General features: G+C 56.1%; 1 protein-coding gene across 2 annotated transcripts in view; it reads right to left on the reverse strand.

Moving 5' to 3' along the window:
• Positions 1-19,940, reverse strand: part of EPHB2 (EPH receptor B2) — a 129,286-nt gene that overhangs the window by 70,074 nt on the left and 39,272 nt on the right. For both annotated transcript variants that reach the window (XM_030964023.1, XM_030964024.1), the window contains exons 2-3: positions 19,850-19,914; positions 14,964-15,648 (exon numbers count right to left, since the gene is read on the reverse strand). In XM_030964023.1, coding sequence (XP_030819883.1) covers positions 14,964-15,648; positions 19,850-19,914 — 750 coding nt within the window. The remainder of the gene's footprint in view (positions 1-14,963; positions 15,649-19,849; positions 19,915-19,940) is intronic.

Genomic DNA, 19,940 nt, shown 5'->3' on the forward strand with positions numbered 1-19,940 from the left:
TGCAGACCAACCAACACCACAATGCTCCTGGAAAGGGCATGTTTATCCCTCACACATCGTCCTGCCCAGCACATGGGGATCCCTCCCTTGGACACCTCCTGGATGTTTCTGGGTCTGCCCAGACCAACTGCTCGGCACCCCTGGCACCTCCAGCTGCCAAGAGCTGCAGCCAGCACCTTCCCAGGAGACACAAGCAGGTGGATGTGCACGCCTCACCCCACACACAGCTCCGGGTGAGCCAGCTCAACAGTGCCAACATCTGGAACTGAATGTGAAGGGTGCCAAGCAGAGACTGCAGAGCAAGGGAGAGATGCCATCTCCCAGGAGAGCAGCAGGACCCGCAGCACTGCAGAAACTGCACTGAGGAACCTGGACTCTGTCCCTGGAACCCCAGCATCCATGATGTCACACTGTGGAGCAGACTCTGGCCCTCAGCATCCTGTGATGTCACACTATGGACCATGGACCGTGTCCCTGTCACCTCAGCATCTCACAGACATGACCACAGCAGCAGGATCTCTGCAGCCCTGCTCCTCGCCCCTGCACTGTGTGCCTGACCCTGCCCACCCACCCCCTGTGCTAAACACATTTAAACCTGCACAAACATTTGAACCTGTCCTAGGAGGCTCCAGTCCTCTGCTGGCCTGCCAGAGCCTTCTGTGGAATAAGACACCACCCAAAACAGATCAAAGATGTCCACAGAGAGGCTGTTTAAGGGGAAAGAGCTTCTGGGCTTCCCATTTGAGGGGTATGTTTCCCTTCATGCTCAGCCCAGTGATTAGTGCTCTCCAGGGACTCGGAGCTGCAGAATGAATTTGAGAAGACAGAGCAGTGTCAGGCTGTTAGAGGCTCAAAAAGGATCTTGGCTCCCCTGAGCCCCAAGGCTGAGCACTTACCATTCACATTTAACAACCAAACACTTCCAAGGCAGGCAGAGGCCTCCCCGCTCCCCATCCCTCCCCGAGGACACCATTAGCACCTGGAAAGGGAGAAGGCACGGCCTTGGCAGCGCTCAGGGCTGGCCCCGTGCGGGGTGGGGGCTCCAGACAGCCTCACGCGCCGCGCTCGTATTTTTGGAAACAGCATCCCAGAGGGCTGCAGTGGATGCTGCTTGTTCTCCTGCCAGCCCTGACTGCTTTGGAAAGTTTGGTCGAGCTCTGTTTGGCTGCCTCTGAGTTATTCAAGCCCAGAAAGGGGGTTATTGCTTACAGGAGGGGTTCAGATTGTTTCTTCCCGGGCGTGTTTGGGGTGAGGAAGCCCAGATTTGGGCTGGCCGTGCAGCTCCTGCAGGAAGGCCGTGCAGAGTCATGGCTAACCCAGTCATGGCTAACCCAGCAGAGCTGATGAAAAGCATGCATTGAGAGCTGTGGGTCTGCTCTGCAGCCAGGCAAGAGGCACCTCCTCGGCAGCCCAGCCACGTCCATTCCAATCCCCGCAGATCCCTCCACGCCTCTGGCAGAGCCGCCGTGCCCAGCAGACGAAGGTTTGGCAGAAAAAGCTGGACAGGAGCAGGCAGGGCTGCTCCAGGCTGCACCACGAGCCACCCCAGGAGGCCGGGACACCCCCTCCTCTCCCTCACTGCTCGCCAGCCTAAGGCTGATCATAAAGAAACCTCTGTGCGTCTCCAGGGAAGCAGGACCGGGAGAGGGGCACAAAGCCTCCCGCAGCTGTGTGTTTGCAAACAACCCAGCTGAGCTGTGAAGAGGGGCTGAAAGCAGTAATTGTCTTTAATTAAAGGAGGTTGGAGGCATCTCAAGCTTTGACAAAAGACATTTCCAGTCTGCTAGCAGCTCCAGCACTCAGTGCCGCTGCAGCCACAACCCGGCCGGGGTTCAAAGGCAGCGGGTGACAGTGGGGACAGGGGGACCTCAGCCCTGGGCTGCAGCTGCAGCAGTGCCAGGACAGTGCCACACACCTGCAGGGCACGAGAGGAGGGCACACCCGCACGCCAAGGAGGATGCAGGCAGCCAGCAGCATTTATACCTGGGACCCTACAGAACTTGTGCCTGGCACCAGATGTGGGCCAGATGTGCCCGTGTGGGGACCCAGCAGCTGCCTGAGGCATCCCACCCTCCTGGGGGACCTGGCTGCACGTGTCTGTGTCCAGGGGTGCCACCTCAGCCCTGCTGGGGTCTCTGCCCTGTCCTGGTGTGCCCTGGTCCCTCCCAGCGTACACAGACCAGACACCAAGAGCGCTGCTGCTGCTGCTCCTCCTGGGCTAATTAATGAATCCTGCTTATTAGCGAGCTCCCTGGGCTGCCATGGAGCTCTGTCATGGTGCTGCATCCTTGCAAGCTCATGCTGGGCTCCACAGCCTGAGCTGACACGCACCAGACCCCCACCCACACAGATGCTGCCCCCACAAAGCCCTTTGCAGGGCCAGCCCTCGCTCCCAGCCGTGCTCTGAGCACCAGGGAGATCACAATGCCTCCCTGAAGCTCAGGGTACCACAGCTCAGGCTAGCAAAATGTCCTCCTTCCCTCCTCTCCTCCATCCTCAGGGAGGGCCTGTTGCCCACCATCCTCTGCTTCCTCCCTCCCACCTTTGCTTTTGGCCTTCCAGCACATCAGCATGCAGGAATCACTACTCTGGTTTCCATGGAAACCCCATCATGCAGGGGGGCACCCCCAAAATATATGAGACAGTCGGTCTGGTGCAGCTTTGGTGGTCCCATGTGTCCTGCTCCCCCACCTCTGGCTTGACAACCCCTCCTGAGCTCCCCCCCAGCCCCACTGAGCCCTGGGGTCAGGAAAGCCGGGATGGAGGGAGGAATTCTGCTGCCAGAGAAACATCACTGCCTCTCTTCTTGTTTGCCCAGAGAAACTGCAGCTGCCCCATCCCTGGAAGTGTCCAAGGCCAGGCTGGATGGGGCTTGGAGCAACCTGAGACAGGGGAGGGTGTGCTGGAGATTACCTGGGACAGGAGAGGGTGTGCTGGAGATTACCTGGGACAGGGGAAGGTGTGCTGGAGATTACCTGGGACAGGAGAGGGTGTGCTGGAGATTACCTGGCACAGGGGAAGGTGTGCTGGAGATTACCTGGCACAGGGGAGGGTGTGCTGGAGATTACCTGGGACAGGGAGGGTGTGCTGGAGATTACCTGGGACAGGGGAGGGTGTGCTGGAGATTACCTGGGACAGGGGAGGGTGTGCTGGAGATTACCAAGGCAAGGAGCCCCTTCGCATAGCAGGAGGAGCACTGGATGAGGTTGTTCAAGGTCCCTTCAACCCAAACCACCCCAGGACTCTTTAGGCAGGACTGGGCAACAAACCTGCACCTGGGTTTGAAGCAGAGGTCTGAACCCTCTGCTCAGCTCTGCACACTCTGCTCCAAGTGTTTTCCCACATGCCCCCTTCATGCCATGCCCTCTCCCACTCCATGTCTGCCTTGCACCTGCAAGTGCTGAAAACCAGCCCTTGGACAAGGATAAATCCCTACCACGGCCCCTGCAAAGGTGCAGAGAGCCAGATACACCCAAAATCACGTCCCAGAGGACCCACCCTGCCTCTTGGGCAGGTCCCCATGTGAATATTTTTGCCTGGGAAATCCTGGAAAGAGCAGCCACGCTCTAATTCAAGAGACACAGAAACAAACTGGGATCACTTCCATCTGTGCCAGACAGCAAAACTTTCAAGAAGAAGGAAAAAAAAAAGACCAGTTCTAATTATAGGGTATCATGAAGATCCACACGCTCAGATTTGTCACTGTTTCCAGATTAGCCCTCCACATGGTGACAACGTGAGTGAGCACCAGGCAGAGTGACATTCCTCTCCTGCTTCATAATCCCCTTTGGAAAGCAGGAACACCAAGCAGAGTAAGCACTGACTGAGGGTGACCCAGAGCCTCCTGCCATTTCCTTTTATAGAATCCCTGTGGCTGGAAAAGCCCTCCAAGACCATCGAGCCCAGTCATTAACCCAGCACTGTCAGATCACCACCAAACATGTCCCCAAGTGCCACATCCAGCTGTTGTTTAAACACCTCTAGGGATGGGAACTCCACAACTGCCCTGGGCAGCCTGTGCCAATGCCTGACCACCCTTTCCATAAAGAAATTTCCCAATACCCAACTAAATCTGCCCTGGCCCAGCCTGAGGCCGTTCCCTCTCCTCCTGACCCTGTTCCTGGGAGCAGAGCCTGACCCCCTGGCTGTCCCCTCCTGCCAGAGAGCTCTGCAGAGCCACAAGGGCCCTCCTGAGCCTCCTTTTCTCCAAGCTGAGCCCCTTTCCCAGCTCCCTCAGCCACTCCTAATCAGACTCATGCTCCAGACCTTTCCCCAGCTCTATTCCTGTCTCTGGACATGCTCCAGGAAGGTCCTGAGGCTGGGATTTGCCTGGATGGAAAAGCAAACTGGAGAAAACCTGGAGATTACTTTTCCTACAACACCTCCCTCGTATCTTATTCCTCAGTTGGTGCCACAGGTTCACTCCCAGGGTGTAAACTGAGAGTAAAACACCACCATTCCTGCCTGGATCCATGTGGGAGCTGAGGCAGGTGATGGTAGCTGTGCAGGTGGTAGGATGGCAGTGCTCATTGTCCCCACAACGGCACAAACAGCCCTGCAAGGGTAAAGGAAGGCAGGCTTTAATCCATCACTGGGGTGCACTGCAGGGAAAGGGGAGTGAGAAGCTTCTCTGTGAATGAGTCATTCCCCAAATTCTTCTACTCCCGTTTTCCCCCTTTTCCTCATTCTGTTTTATTAATGACACTGCACAGATGCACTGAAAGGCTCAGAATTCATTTTGCTCACTGTGCTGCAAGGAAAGGTCTGCAGCAGAGGGTTTACCCTTTACTGGGATAAACCCTCCTGAGCTTCCTGCCTCCAGCTCTGGGAACCCTCTGGGTGATGGCTGGCACGAGGGAGCTCTAGCATCCACTGCCTGGGCAGCCTGAGGAATCACCTTCTCCTCCTCCTCCTCCTCCTTCTCCTTCCTCGAGATGTCTGAGAGCCAAAGGTGCTTCTGTAGGATCCCAAGGATCCCAAACCATCTAGGTGGGAGTGAACAGGGAATCTGCCAAAATAATCCTCTGGGATCCTCTGTGGTGACAGCAATATGGACAGACACTGCACAGCTGTCACCAGTACATAAGATGAGGGATAAGGTGAAAGGAAGAGGAGGGAAAGGGGCAGAGAAAGGCTCAGGAAAAACAGATGGTTTCCACTGAACTGTCTCAGGAGAGAGACCAGCCCCTCAGAAATTCCAGGTTAGTGGTCTGATGCCCAGCAATGTCCTGCCTCCTGCCTGTTCCACACACATGGGCACCTGGGGCCACTGCCTGCAGCCCCTGCCCCATCCATCCAGCCTGCATGTCCCAGAGGATGCAGACACCCTGCCCAGGAAGGGCTGTCCTGAGGGGCAGGCACAAAGAGGAACAGTGGGATGGAAACCACTCCCTGCTGCCCCACATGGATGGCCCTGATGCTGCACAGCCCCTTCCTGCCTCCCCCTGGAGCCTCCTGGAGAGCCTGGGCCATAAAAAGGCAGATCTGGGGCATCCCATGGAGTGTGCTGCCTGCTGCTCCTGCAGCCACCTCAGAAGCCACCACAATCTTTTCCAAAGCCATCCAGGCTGGGAGAAATGCCATGAGGAGCAAAGCAAGAGTGTCAGCCTGCTCCACAGGCTCCACTTCAGGCTGCACTGGAACTCAGACAAACCTGGAGGGTTTGGGCATTTTGGTGTTTGAATGATGACCCCTTTCTCACATGATCATTTATTGTTCACTCTGCTCCTGTTCCTGTCCAGCTGCGGGTGTAACAACCACAGGACTCTTGGGATCACAATGTTTTGGAAGGAAATTGCTGGCTGTGGTTTGAGCCTTAACAATGGTTTGAACACAGGGTCTCTGTGAGCTCCAGAAGTGCCAATAGTCTGCAAGTGCCAACAGACTCCAAAAGTAGGAGGCTGTCATTGATGAAAACTGTCCGTGCCCAAATCCTGAAGATATTCCCTCCAAATGCAGCTGGAATTTGCTCCTGGTCATGGGAGTTATTTGCAGCCTGTGGATCTCCAAGGGGGCCCTCACCTCAGGGTGCAGGGATGCCCATCCCTGGCTGCTGCTGCAGCATCACTGTGGTACCCACAGCCCTTCATGGAGCTGGGGGCGAGTCCAAGTGCCTGGGGAGCAGAACCACACACTCAAGCATCAAGACTCCCCCTGGTCAAGTGAAAACATCAGTTTCTGCTAAGGTCTCTCTGGTTTCTGACACAAGGAGCAGAGCCAAAATCTCTGGGTTACCTCTAAGGACTCCATGAGGATGCCAACTCCTTGACAGGTGTCATTTCAACATGCTGAGGAGAAGAAGAGATCTCAGCTTTTGAAGATCTTGCTGCAGAGACCTGGAAAGGCTTCACAGTTGTCACAATGTGTTCACACAGGTCCCCTTTTGGGTGCCAGACCACAACCTTTTCCTGTCTCCCCCTCCCAGGCTGATTTCCATACCCAGTGACTCCTACTTTCTGCTCATGCTATTCCCTGTTCCCCATTTTCCATCTCCAGGACCTGCCATCCTACAAACTACAGTTTCTCTGGTCCTTCAGCCACCTTCCCCACTGCTTGGACTCCCCCAAAAGCATCCAGGCCAGGTGGGCAGGGGGCTGCTGCCCTGTGGGAAGAAAACTCCTGCTGGGGCTCACAGGATGTGGTTCAGAGCCTCTTCTGTTTAAGCTCTTGGGAAGCATCCAAAGAAGGTCCTCAAGGATGGGGAACGGTCTGGAGGGGAAGGCAGGAGGTGTTTAAGCTCCACCCACCCACACAAGGACTGGGTATCACAGAGCATCACCAAACTTAAGGTCTCCTTCAAATCATGACAGTAAAAGTGTATTTTCCTTGGCCAAACCTAATTAAACCTTGTTTGAAGTTTGGTCTGTGTTAACAGAGCCATTGTATGAGCTATGAACACTTTGATTCAATTTCCCAACCTTTATGGGGACTTTTCTGTGCACTTCCCAGTGACTTAGATTATGTTTCTAAGGCATAAGGGGAACAATAACAAGTTTCCTTGGAGCTAATTAAGCTAATCATGGTTTATAGATTAAATTCTCTGTAAGGTTTTTACCTAGTGTGGCTAAAATCAAAGAGCTGTGCTCTAGCTGAGCACATCTGACTCATCTGACATCAGAAAAAATTTAAATCAGTGCAGAGAATGTCGGAGGGTATTTCCCAAAATTAAATGTACAACACAATCTCTTGGCTTCGGCCCAGCTTGCTGAAAAATTTCAAATGAAAAAGAAAAAATCCTCAAAAGCAGTATTTTCTCCAATCTTCCTCAAGTTACATACAATGAAGAATACTCTCCTCTTGCCCCATAAAAATCCAGCACTGTGAGGAGTTCAAGGGAAAATCCTCCTTCCCCCCCAAGATGTCTGAGAGCTTTCAATCAATCAAAGGAAAAAAACTAATGGCAAAAAACTACATTCCCTTCATTTTATGGCAATAATGAGTTAAAATCCTGGAATCCTGGCCCTGAATCCCAGCTATTCATTCCAGCTCCTATTAATGTTTACCACTTTTCTCAGGAAAAAAAGGAAAAAAACCAAAAAAAGGGGGAGGGTGAAGGGGAGGCCAAGGAAGGAGAGAGGAATAAATGAATAAATGCTGCTCTCCCACCAGCACCAGCACACGATGCTGCCAGAGCTGCTATTCCCTGCTCACATGGGTGTAGCAGCACCAGGAATGTGGTGTTTGATCCAAAATGCTGTTTCAGCTGTAAAAATAAATCAGGGGGAGATTTTCTCCTGGGTACACATCAGTTCCAGGAAAGCACCCGTGTCACTGAGTGTCCCTGTGCCCCAGAGGGACAGAGGGGACACCAGCCCCAGGTCTGCTTTCACTCCCCTCCCCACATCTCCTCGCTGATCCCAGCACAGTGGGATGGAGGGAGCAGCCCATCCCAGGAGGGGAAGGGGGGCAGAGACCATCCCTGCAATTCTGTGGGATCTTCAAGGTCCCTTCCAACCCAAATCATTGTGAGACCTTGAGCAGAGGGATGAAGGGGCTGGGGCAAAGGCTCTGGGCAGCAGCAGCTGTGGCAGACAATGGCAATGCAAAACTCCACCACGTTTCTCTGAGGAATGGCCATCATTTCCCTCAGGGCTTTGCTGGACCTGCGATCTTCATCCTTCCCTCCAACCCCAGGGATTTCTGACCTGCCCACACTGATAAATGAGAAGAGGCTGTTCCCTTCTGGGCTCCCATGGGCTGCCCCCAGATCACCTCATGCATCCTGCTGAGGTCTTTCCTGCACCATCACAGCAGGGCTGGGAGAGTTCTGCAACCTCCTGCTGCTCAAAATCCACTCTCATGTCCTCAAAAACTTCATCTCCTCCCTTTCTCTGCAGAGAAAACACTTCTGTGGAAGGTCTCAGTCCATTCCTTGTCTTGAAAGCAAAATGAGAAAGGAACTCTCATTTCCTTGGTTTCCCAAGAAGGTGTAGTTCCTCAGAAGGTGCATTTCCTATTCAAGATGAGTGGTCCATTTCCCTTCTCTGGTTGCACATCTTTTGCCTCACTCCTGGACCATGTATTACCCTTCCTGTGAGATCAGCATCTCTTGGGGCTTCACACCACCAGCAAATCAATGCCTCAACCCCCCTGCCTGACACCCCCTTGCTCTGCCAAGCTCCCCTGGGTCCTGTTCCAACCTGCCAAAGCCCAAACTCCAACAGGAATGTGCAGAGGACAAGCAGCAGGCAGGTGTGGAGTGGCTCCCAGTGAGCAGCTGCAGTCTCCACCACAGCCTTAATTGGACTCACAACATGGAGAGGTCAGCAAGAAGAATCAAAGCCATGGAAAGAAAGACCCTGTATTCTTGCTTCCCAGACAGAGAGGGAGGAGAGGGAGAAGCCCCAAAAGCAGAATCCAACAATGCCACCGAGCCCCGGCCGGCTGGGAGCATTCAAATTGTCAGCAAGCCTGTAGAAAAGGCAGACAAATTCCTGTTTTGTACTTGGGAAGGAGCCAGGTGATGTAATAATCTTTGAGGATGATGGTGGAATACTTTCCATTCCAGCAGTAACTCAAGATGTTAAATAGCAGCCACTAAAGTTAAACATTGCTAAATCAGCCTGTCAGGGCAGCACCTACCTAAGGGGGTGTAGGTGATGGACTGGGGCACACTCAATGCTCACTTTCCACATGCCGTGAGGCAGCAGGGTGTTTCAGAGATGGAGGAAAAAGCTATTTGCTAAATGAGGCAGTTGTGGCTATTTTAGGGTTGCAACATCAGTACCAGTCAAATAAGGCTGTGACAGCTCCAGGACTGGGTCAGCGAGGGATTAAAGGAAGGCAGGGATAGTAGTGCCAACCTGTGTGCCCTTAGGGAAAACAGATTAAGGCAAATTAGCCTTGTAGGGGTTTTTGATGCAATTACAAGATTGACTGGGCGGTAATGGCATTAATGTCACCCACCCAAACCTCTGCAGAGCCTTTCCCTGGCTAACACACAGGATATTTTGATTCTGAAATCAGTGGCTCCACCGACACCATGGGACATCCTCGATGAATTAAAACTTGGCAGGCAGACACGGCGCGGCCGGAGATCCGAGCGGGGCTGCTCCTGCTGCAGCCAACAAATGTGGTTCGTGCCTCTGGGCTGTTTAACATTTTTATCAATGACCCAGGAGAAAGCCCAAAGTGTTCCCAATAAAGTCAGCTGTTGACATGGAAGCTGTGGAGTGGTAAATACTGAGAATGATGGGTTCCTGATACAGCAATCCCTGGGGAACTGGGCACAGGCAAGGAATGTGTATTCCAGTAAAAACGTGTCAAATCACACCTACAGGGACAAGGATGCAGTCCCAGTTCCCCCACTCCCACAAGAAAGGACAAGGATCTTCCAAAAGCACCCAGAGAAATGCCACTGCCAAAATGGTTAAACAAAGGGGGGATGCAGGCAGAGGGAATCTCAGCATCCCCTCTGGCATGCAGCTGATTGCCATGAGCAGCCTGTATGTGGGGAACTGGATCTGCCAAGGGGAAGGTTAAAGCAGTGCCAAGGCCTGGGGAGAGCCAAAAAAGTTGGCTGAAAACCTTACCAGAGGAGCAGGGGCCAAAGATTACCCTCAATCAGGCACAGAGAGCACAGAGATGTGGCGATGGATGGAGCTCTCTGAGGTGGGAGTGCCAGGCCCAGCAGCGTAAGAAAGCAGGGACAGCCTCTGGAAGCATTTAATGGGTAGTTCTCTGTCTCTGGAAACATTTCCAGAACAATTGGCTGTATCTGCTCCAGTTCAACCAGGAATGCTTCCTGGAAGAACTCGATTACCCCACAAGCCTTACAATTTATTGGCTGGGTCCAGCACTATCAGAGGAGGCCCAGACCCAAAATAGGCCCAGAGCCATAAATAGCCTTTATCAGGAAAACATCACGTCCTCATGGGCTGCGGCTGCGAGACAGCTCGGACAGGCCCTGCTCCAGCACATCAGGAAGCTGCTCTCAGCCCTCAGCACACACTTGGCCCCCTCCAAATCCCAAGTACAATTTGGCTGCTTCCCACCCTCTGTGCTGGAGGGATGGCTCGGGGTCCTTGTCACACGTGCTTGTCACACCTGAGCCCACGTCACCCACACATGGTGGGGTGGTGGCAGATCTGCTGCCCTGGACATCAAAATCGTGGCAGAGAAGGGGACCCTGCTGAGTCCTGGGGCTCCCCTCAGGGGAGGGCCAGCTCCACCTTAAACTGCAAAATCAGAGAATCCCAGAATAGTTTCGGTTGAAGGGACCTTAAAGCTCATCCAGTCCCACCCCCTGCCATGGGCAGGGACACCTTCCATAGCCCAGGCTGCTCCAGCCCCATCCAGCCTGGCCTTGGGCACTGCCAGGGATCCAGGGGCAGCCACAGCTGCTCTGGGCACCCTGTGCCAGGGCCTCACCAGCCTCACAGCCAGGAATGCCTTCCAAATATCCCATCTGTTCCTGCCCTCTGTCCATTTGAAGCCATTCCCCTTTGTCCTGTCCCCCCATCCCTTGTCCTCAGTCCCTCTCCAGCTCTCCTGGAGCCCCTTTAGGCACTGCAAGGGGCTTGGAGCTCTCCCTGGAGTCTTCTCCAAGTGAACATCCCCATCTCTGCAGCCCTGGCTGCAGAGCAGAGGGGCTCTAGTCCTCATAACATCTCTGTGGCCTCCTCTGGACTCACTCCAGCAGCTCCACATCCTGCTAATGCTGGGGACCCCACAGCTGGAGGCAGCATTGCCAGGAGGGTCTCACAAAAGCAGAGTAGAGGGGCAGAGAACAGAGAAGAGAGCCAAGGAGAAGACAGCTGCCAGCCTGCTTCTGACTCGGTTTCTACTCTTCCCATCAGCTCAGCAGCTCCTCTCTTTCTCAGAAAGGCCTGTGACCCCGAGGGATGACACCAGAGGTCTCCGACGGCCAGAGAGTGTCACCACCAGCTTCTGCAGGGCAAAACCATCTCTTGTCACCCCAGCAAGACCAGGACTCCCGGTGCTCAGTGCTGTAGAAGCACAACAAAGAGAAGGCAGGGACCAGAGATGCCCTGCTGTGATGGAGAGGAGCTGCAGAGGGGAAGAAGGGCTGGGAGCAGCAGCCATCAGCAGCTGTCCCTGGGCAGCACAGCCGTGCAGGCAGTGCCCATCCTCTGTCCCTGAGCAGCACAGCCGTGCAGGCAGTGCCCATCCTCTGTCCCTGAGCAGCAGAGCCGTGCAGGCAGTGCCCATCCTCTGTCCCTGGGCAGCACAGCCGTGCAGGCAGTGCCCATCCTCTGTCCCTGAGCAGCACAGCCGTGCAGGCAGTGCCCATCCTCTGTCCCTGAGCAGCAGAGCCGTGCAGGCAGTGCCCATCCTCTGTCCCTGAGCAGCAGAGCCGTGCAGGCAGTGCCCATCCTCTGTCCCTGGGCAGCACAGCCGTGCAGGCAGTGCCCATCCTCTGTCCAGCCAGCCCAAGGGCACACAATGGCTCTGCCCCCGCCGTGCCTGAGCGGAGCCAATGGGCACGGGAGGCAGAGGGAGAAACGCTCGATGTGCTGCATGGGAGGGAGGGGAGAGGAGGGGAGGGGAGGAGGAGGTGCAGACAAAGAACAGGGAGATGGAGAGAGAAAAGCAGGCAGGGAGCAGGAGGTGAAGCGGGAGGACGGGGCTGGGGTGTGTGCAGCCCCTCGCAGCAAGGAGCAGCAGCAAGCCAGCCCAGGCAAATGAAAATCTCTTAACCACACTGAATTGTTAACTGCCCCTAAATCCTTTTGTGCTGGGGCTGTGAGCTTAGAAGAGCTTAAGCTGTTAGATGCATGAACTTCCTCCATAAATATCCCTTGTGCACACTGCCGCGAGCAGGCTGCCGTGCTATTAGCCAGATGAAAAACCCAGCAGAGAAAATGAGCAACTCCTTCCAGCTGCACACAGGGGTTGTCCATTCCTTGGGATGCCCTTCTCCACCTGGGCCCTTTGGTGGAGCAGGACCGTGGCCCCCCATGCTCCCTGCCACGTCCTGTTTGGGCGCCTGAGTGTGTGAGAGAACTTCACCCCCAAAGCCAGCTCAGATTTGCTATTGTTTTGCTTCTGGAAAGGGGCCCAGATTCCCTCCCACCCCTGGAAACACGAGCAAACCTGCCAGCCACATGTAGGAGTGAGTCCCCCAAGCCAGGCGGCTCCACCGCTGCCTCCGCAGGGAGCGGGGCGGGGACCCGGCGGGAGGAGGGCGGGGATGCAGGGTCACATCCCGCAGGGACACGTCCCACAAGGACACATCCCAAAAGGACACATCCTGCAGCTCCTTCCCAAGCAGAGCTGGGGGAGCAGCCCCTTCCCAGCCCTTTGTGCAGCTCACTGGGAGGGCTGGGACAGGACGGGGATTCCATGGCTGTCCTGCCAGCTCTGTGTCTGGCTCTCCTCCCAGTCCCCACTCCTCTTTTGGGGGCTGCCAGGGAAAAATGGAGGGGCACAATCCTGGGGTGCCATCTAGCCCTGATTGCCCCGCACATGAGAAAGGGAGGGGAAAGAAGGAATGGGGAAGGCAAAGGCAAAGACTGAAGGGAAAGGGAAAGGAAAGAAGAGGGGGAGAAAGGAATAGGAAAGGGAAGGGGAAGGGGAAGGGGAAGGGGAAGGGAAGGGGAAGGGGAAGGGGAAGGGGAAGGGGAAGGGGAAGGGGAGGCAGCCCCGAGCCAGCTGCCCCATGGAGACGATGGACTGGCGGCCACCGCGTGATTAATGAGGGCGGGGAGCGCGGGGCCGGTGCTCGCCAGCACCGGCTGCAGGAACAGCTGCCGAGGTACCGGACCTCCCAAAATCCTGCTGCTGCTGCCGCTGCTGCTGCTGCTGCTGCTGCCCAGACAAAGAGGGGACCGGCCTCTCCCTCCTTCCCGCTCCCCCGCCTCGGCCCCCGCTCCTGCCTGCTCTGCTGCCCCAGCCCTGCGGGCACAGGGCTCTGCAGGAGCGGCCCCGGGAGCCCCTCCCGGGCCATGCGAGGGGACTGCCCCTCGGCTGGGGGAGCAGTGGCACCGGGGAGCTCCCCGAGAAACCCCGGCTGCATCAGAGCAAAGCACTATGCAGGCTGGGTCTGCTCTGGGAACAAACAGGCTGAGATGGAAAAGCTGCCATGAATCACTGGGGCTCTCTGGTGTTGCTACGGATGCTTCACTTGGGAGTTGTAAAAGCCCCGTCTGCCCTTCGAGGCAGGCATTAGCCAGGCTCAGTTTCCAGCAGTGCTTCCTTGCTGTCCCCATCCCCTCCCTGCTAAGGCTGTAAGACACTTGATCTGCCCGAGCTCGGTGGGAAGAGGCGTTCAGTGGCTAAGCATGGAGTAGCTGAAATAATGGATATTAAATGATCCCCACAGCACACCAGGACTTGAATTTTGGTGCATGAGCAGCCCAGCCACTAGCAGCAGACATGGAGCCCTCTCCAAGGGGACCATACAGCCTGCAGTCCCTACTGAGCACAATCAGATGGTCCATTCCCCTCTCCAGTGTGTCTGTCTGCCACTACCAGCACCTTCCCCATGCTTTGGTTCTACCTGGCCAACCCTACACAGCCAGAAGAGAGGAGACACGGCTCCTCCCTTGGCTCTGCAGTGGCCACCAACATGTCTGTAATGGATCTCAGAAGCCCTGGCTCTGCCTGGAGTGTGCCAATGCTATCGGAACCACACAGGGATTTGGAGGTTCAGCCAGGACAGGGGAAAAAGATCCTGTTTGCCAAACTCTGTGGTTTGCTCCGCGCATGCACAGCTGCAGGTGCCCATCACACAGCTCTGGAGTCCCCACCTCCCTCCCAGCAACCCCAGGAGCTCCCTTCTCAACCTTCCCGAGCCCATGTATGACTGGACAGGGGCACAGACCTCAGCTCAGGGAGGGGGGGGCTGAGCCTCTTGCTGGCCTGAGACCAGGCTGGCTCCATGGTGCTCAGCTGAGCTCAGCAGGCACTCAGAGTGTGCTCTGAACATCTATGGGGGAGCAGAACATCTACAGAGCAGAACATTTATAGGGCAGGAAACCTCTGGCTGTTGAGGAGCACAGGGGCCAGGTAGCTCTGAACAGGCCATGACCATGTTCCTGCCCTGGGTCATTTGCACCTCACCAGAAAAACACTGTAGACAACTTGCTCTCTCCCACTGCACCCTTTTGGGACCCTGCATTCCCACTCCCCTCATCCAAGAAGAGATTTAGCCCATGCCAAAGCACACAGCAAAACCAACAGCATAACAGCCCCAGTATTTTGGGAGGCAACTGCAGATTGGTAACATGCACCACATGTGTGTGCCTCCAAAACCTGGAGAGCATGGATGGCACCAGCAACAGGCGCCAGCCCTGAACGCAGCGGCTCTGGGGGCCTGGAGGTCATGGACAACCTCTGCAATGGACGGATGAGCCTGGGGCAGGAAGTGAGGAGCTGGGGAAGAGTCAGCCTCTACACATGCCCCTCTGCCACCCCTGCCCAAGGAGCTCCCTCCCAGACGGTTCATGCAGATCCCAGATGCAAATCCCAAGTGCCCCCAGCAGAGGAGAGCCCGTGGTTACCTCTGCAGACGGTCCCGTTCTCCACGGACTCATAGCCAGCCCGGCACATGCAGCGGCCAATGGGCACCAGCCACTCGCCGTCACCGTTGCAGTACAGCTTGATGGGCACGTCCACCTCCTCAGCATTGGCAATGCACGTGCCCCTGGCTGCCACCAGCGAGGTGCTCTCTGCTCCCGACAGGGTTTCCTGGAAGACGGCCCCGTTCTGGATCACACGGGGACATTTGCGGTAGAAGACACGGACGGCAATCAGGGACATGCAGCCCCCATAGTCCTGGAAGGCCAGGTAGAAACCGTTCTTGGAGACGGGCCCAAAACTGCGCACCTCAGTGTTGATCTTCATCACCCGTCCACCTAAGTCCACCTGTGAGAAGCTCTCATCAGCAGCAATCGTGTCCACCTTCATCCAAGGATTCTCCATCCAGTTAGGAAAAGTCTTGGTGGCCGAGTCCAAGTCTGACTCAAAATAGTACAGGTTAAAAGTCTCCTTACAGGAGCCTGGGACATTGGGGATGCTGCTGCAGTCCCGGACAGAGAATTTCATCTCCACGTGGATGCGGTGTGCTCCTCGCCTGCGGATGTACTTGGTGCGGAGCCAGTTGTTCTGGCTGGACTCAAAGACGTTGCACACCTGGTATGTGCGGATGGTGTTCATGTTCTCATCGTACCCACTCACCTCTTCCCACTGCGGGCAGGACACACACAGTCAGGGGCTGCTCTGAAGGGGTGCTCCCCACCCTGCTCACCTCTTCGCATCCCCACGATGGGCCACGTAGGCTCTGCCAGCCCCAGCTGCCCTCTCTGTGCCCACCCCATCCCACAGGCTGTCCCAGAGTGCCCAGCATCTCCTCCCAGCACCCCCCTGCAGGTGCCCTGTGCCTGCCTGGGCAGGGTTTGACCCACACCGTGCCCCAGGCAGGCTCCACACTGTGCAGACAAAGGGGCCCCTCAGGCCACCTTGCTGCCACTAGCACCATGCTCCACGCCTGCATTCAGGGTCAAGCCTCTCTGCTGCTGGAGGGACAGCAAGGCCACTGCTCTGCAGAAATGGTTTTAATAGGGACTGTGCCCATGGCTGCACTGCACTGCTGTGCCTCTGGCAAAGGAACACAGTGCCTTTAGCACAGAGATTGCCACCAGTGCTGGTTACAGACATAGCAACAGGACCTGCTTCCTCATAAGCTATGAAACCTCCTGCCTGGCTGCAGCCAGGGCCTCTTCCCAGGGGCAGGAGGGACCATGGCCAATCCGGCTGCATTCCCAAAAAGGGAGGTGCTGGGTAAGCCCCACTGGAGCCCTCATCCCTGCCCCTTTGACAGTCAAATGCTTTGGAGCTCCTCCAGCAGGTGTGCTCAGGTCCCAACCCCAGCTGTCCTGAACTGGATCTCTGGGATGCAGACATGCCTATGAGCTGTGCCATGACAGCAACATCCTTCTCAGCAAGACAGCTCAGAGCTGACAGATTCCCCATGGGAAGCTCTGCCCAGCTCTCCCCAGCTGACTGAGTCTGCCAGCTCTGGAGGAAGCTCCGTAGAGTTACAGAGAACATCCTGAGCTGGAAAGGACCCACAAGGATCATCAAGTCAACCTCATGGCCCTGTACAGTCACCCCAACAATCTCACCCTGCGCTTGAGAGTGGTGTCCAAACACTCCTGGAGCTCTGGCAGCCTTGGGGCTGTGCCCATTCCCTGGGGAGCCTGGGCAGTGCCCAGCATTCTCTGGGGGAAGAACCTTTTCCTAACATCCAGTCTAAACCCCCTTGACAGAGCTCCAGCTGTCCCCTTGGGTCCCCACAGAGCTCAGGGCTGCTGTGACATCATCTGGCCTTCTCCAGCTCTCTGCCCTTTCCCCAGGCTGTTTTTTCCCAAATCCTCCAGTGCTTGTTGTCTCCATTCTGTGTAGGATGGGGACATTTCAGAGAGGGGGATGCAGGGCATGAGCTGCAGCCTATAACTGGCCACTGCTCCTCTGTGGGGAGCACCAGCAGGGAAGGGTCTTTGTGGGAGGAGAACCCTCAGCTCACAGAGCATCTCCTCCTGCCCAGCCCCTGCCAGAGTGCAGAGCATCTCCCTGCAGTCCCATCCCCACCCAGGGCACCTGTGTGATGCTGGCAACAGGGACCAGAACCCTGCTGGCGTGTGACACAGTCCCAGCCAGCTGGAACTGCTCCTTCTGAATTTGTTCAGAAAACTCAACTGGAAGCCGAGCTGTTTCCCATGGATGTTACACCCCAAGCAAAACCCTTCCCTGGATGCAGGATCACAACACCCAGGGCAGGGCAGCAGCACAGCCCAGATCCAGCACCAGTGCCAGGACTAAATCCAGGGAAAATCCTGCAGGAGCAGAGCATCCCCAGCCTCTCAGGTTGTAAATGGCCTCACAAGGGCACCCAGGACTGGGGAAAGAGGCTCAGGAGATGGGAGACAGATTGCTCCTAGCACATCAAGGCTCACAGCCCAACAGAAGGCTGTCAGGGAAGATCCCCAACAGCTCCAACCACTTCATATTGGCAGTAGCTGTAAATCTGCTGCCAGGGCTGGGGGACAAGAAGAGCATCCTTGCAAAACACAGCCGGAGCATTTGCTTTGTTTTCCAGAAATAAATTTGGTGTGTTAGTGGAAAATTGTAGGATCTCCCTGCTTTTCAGGGCACTGGTTGGGAGGGGAGTGAGGGAATCAAGGCATGTGGAAGCAATTCCTTCCCCTTGCCCTGCCTCTGATGCGGCTCTCCCTCACCTGGACCACGCCAGACACCCACCTTGGCAGCTACGAAGACCAAGGGACCCCCCCACCCACATCTGCCCAGCCCCCAGGGAGAGTAAGGACACGAGCCCAGAGAGCTCAGCCTTGGTCAGGCAGGAGCAGCACATGGTGGAATGAGGGTCTCCGGGGCTTGGGATGAACAGCAGATGGAGGCAGGGCTTGGGGACCTATATGAATGGCACAAGAGTTTCAGAGCCAGACATAAAGCAACTGTTTGGGCTTTGGGGTCTGTAATAATCCCCAAAAAGAAGCACACAGCAGCTTCTGTCTTCCAGGTGATGCTGGCTGCATCCAACCTGGCCAGCCACCTCTGAGTGGGATGCACTGCCTTGTCCTGCTTGTGGACATGAGGCCATGAAGGCACCGCAGAATTGTCACCCAGGATGAACACAGAGCAGGACACGATGTGCCCATATATCCCCTCAGGGCCCTGCTCAAAGGTGGAGACAGGAGGCAATCCCACCAACCACTGGGACTGCATGGCACTGTCCAGATGGGCATCTCCACCCTGATGGGGGCCTGGGAGCATCCTGGGGGCCAGGCTCGGGATCCCCAGCATCCTCCCACATCCCTGCCACAGCGAGTGGCTGGCTCCAGACTTCCCTTTTCCCAGATGGGAGAGAAAGTCACCCCCGTGCACCAGCCCCTGCGCTTCCTCGACGCTTAATGAGAAGCCTCTCCCTTTCTCTTGGCTCTCTAATTAACATGCCGGGAGCTCAAAGGAAGGCAGCAGCACAATAACCCGGGGAGAGGCTTCCAGCAGGCCCCGGCCTCATTATGGCCGGGCTGGGGAGCGGGAGCAGGGCGTGCTTCACATATGGAAACACCGCAAACAAGAAAGGCTGGGCCACGAGAGAAAGAGACTTGACCTCTTCTCCCCTGCATTGTGTGCCCGTCATCCCCCTCGGCAGGCAGTGGCGGGGCCGGGCAGCTCTGCCCTTTCTCATGGTGATGGGCAGTGCCCGTGCCTGGCGCAGCACCGTGGCCACGCTGCACGGCTCGGTTTAATCTCCCAGACAAGGCTGTCCTGGGCTCTTTCTTTTCTTCTGCCAAGTCGGCTCAGATCGGGGGCATGCTGTCAGCCTGGGGGTGCGTGCCACAGAAACGTCTTCATCCAGCCCCTGCAGAGGGTGGATGGAAGGCAGGACAGAGCCTGAGCCACCACTGCCATGCACGGACATGGGAAGAATCTCCAGACTTTGGCCAGGCTGGATTGGGCCACCCAAGTGCAAGGGGACATGTCTGGGGGGTTGGACACTGTGGGCTGCTGCTGGTTCCACAGCCAGAGGTGGGCAGGATGCTCTGAAGCACCTTGATGCCCCACGTGGGACACAGAGGTGGCTCCACTCTGGTTTTCTCCCATGAGTTGAATGGTGCAGAAATCACAGAGTCACACAATGTTCTGAGTTGGGAGGGACCCACAGGAATCATTGAGTCCAACTCCTGGCCCTGCCCAGACACCCCAGCAACCCCACCTTGTGCATCCCTGGGAGCATTGTCCAAACACTCCTGGAGCTCTGGCAGCCCGGGGGCTGTGCCCATTCCCTGGGGAGCCTGGGCAGTGCCTGCACCCTCTGGGGGATGAACCTGATGCACTGCCTTGCCCAAGCTCTTCTTTAAAGGAGTTTCTTCAGGGTGGTCTTTGAACATGTTTCAGGGCACACCTGGCCCTGGTAATGAAGACAGGTAGTTGTGCTGAGCCAGCAAACATCTCTCTGTGGGATGCCAGTCCTTTCAGGACCTGAGCCTAATGCACTCATCCTGCTACAAGTGACAGGCAATGGAATAACAACTGAGAACACTGGGGACAAATGATGGTGGCCTTGGCATATTGTTTCTTCCTCTCCTCCTTTTTAGGTGGCTGCATGCCAGCTCTATGGAGACAGTGATTCCTCTAGCACCACACTGTGTGACTCTTTGGGGTGGGAAGTACATCCCACCATCACTGGGGTATTTTTTGGAGTATCATTTCCTAGAAAACTACTGGAAACCTCAACTGTGCTCTTTCCACATGGCCAAGGCACTTTGCATCAGTGCCTGACTTTTCCTGGGCCAGGCCTGCCACATTCATGTGCAGAAGAGACCCCAGAGCAGCTCCAGGTCCCCGTCAGGTGATGCCTTACCCCTGAGGGAGGATGCACCGTCCAGCCCAGCTCTGCTGTCGCCGTGGTGGAGTCCATCAGGGTCTCTGTGGAAGGAAGGGGAAACAAGGAG

The sequence above is a fragment of the Camarhynchus parvulus genome, chromosome 21, assembly GCF_901933205.1.
Source record: "Camarhynchus parvulus chromosome 21, STF_HiC, whole genome shotgun sequence".
In the NCBI taxonomy this organism is placed as follows: domain Eukaryota; kingdom Metazoa; phylum Chordata; class Aves; order Passeriformes; family Thraupidae; genus Camarhynchus; species Camarhynchus parvulus.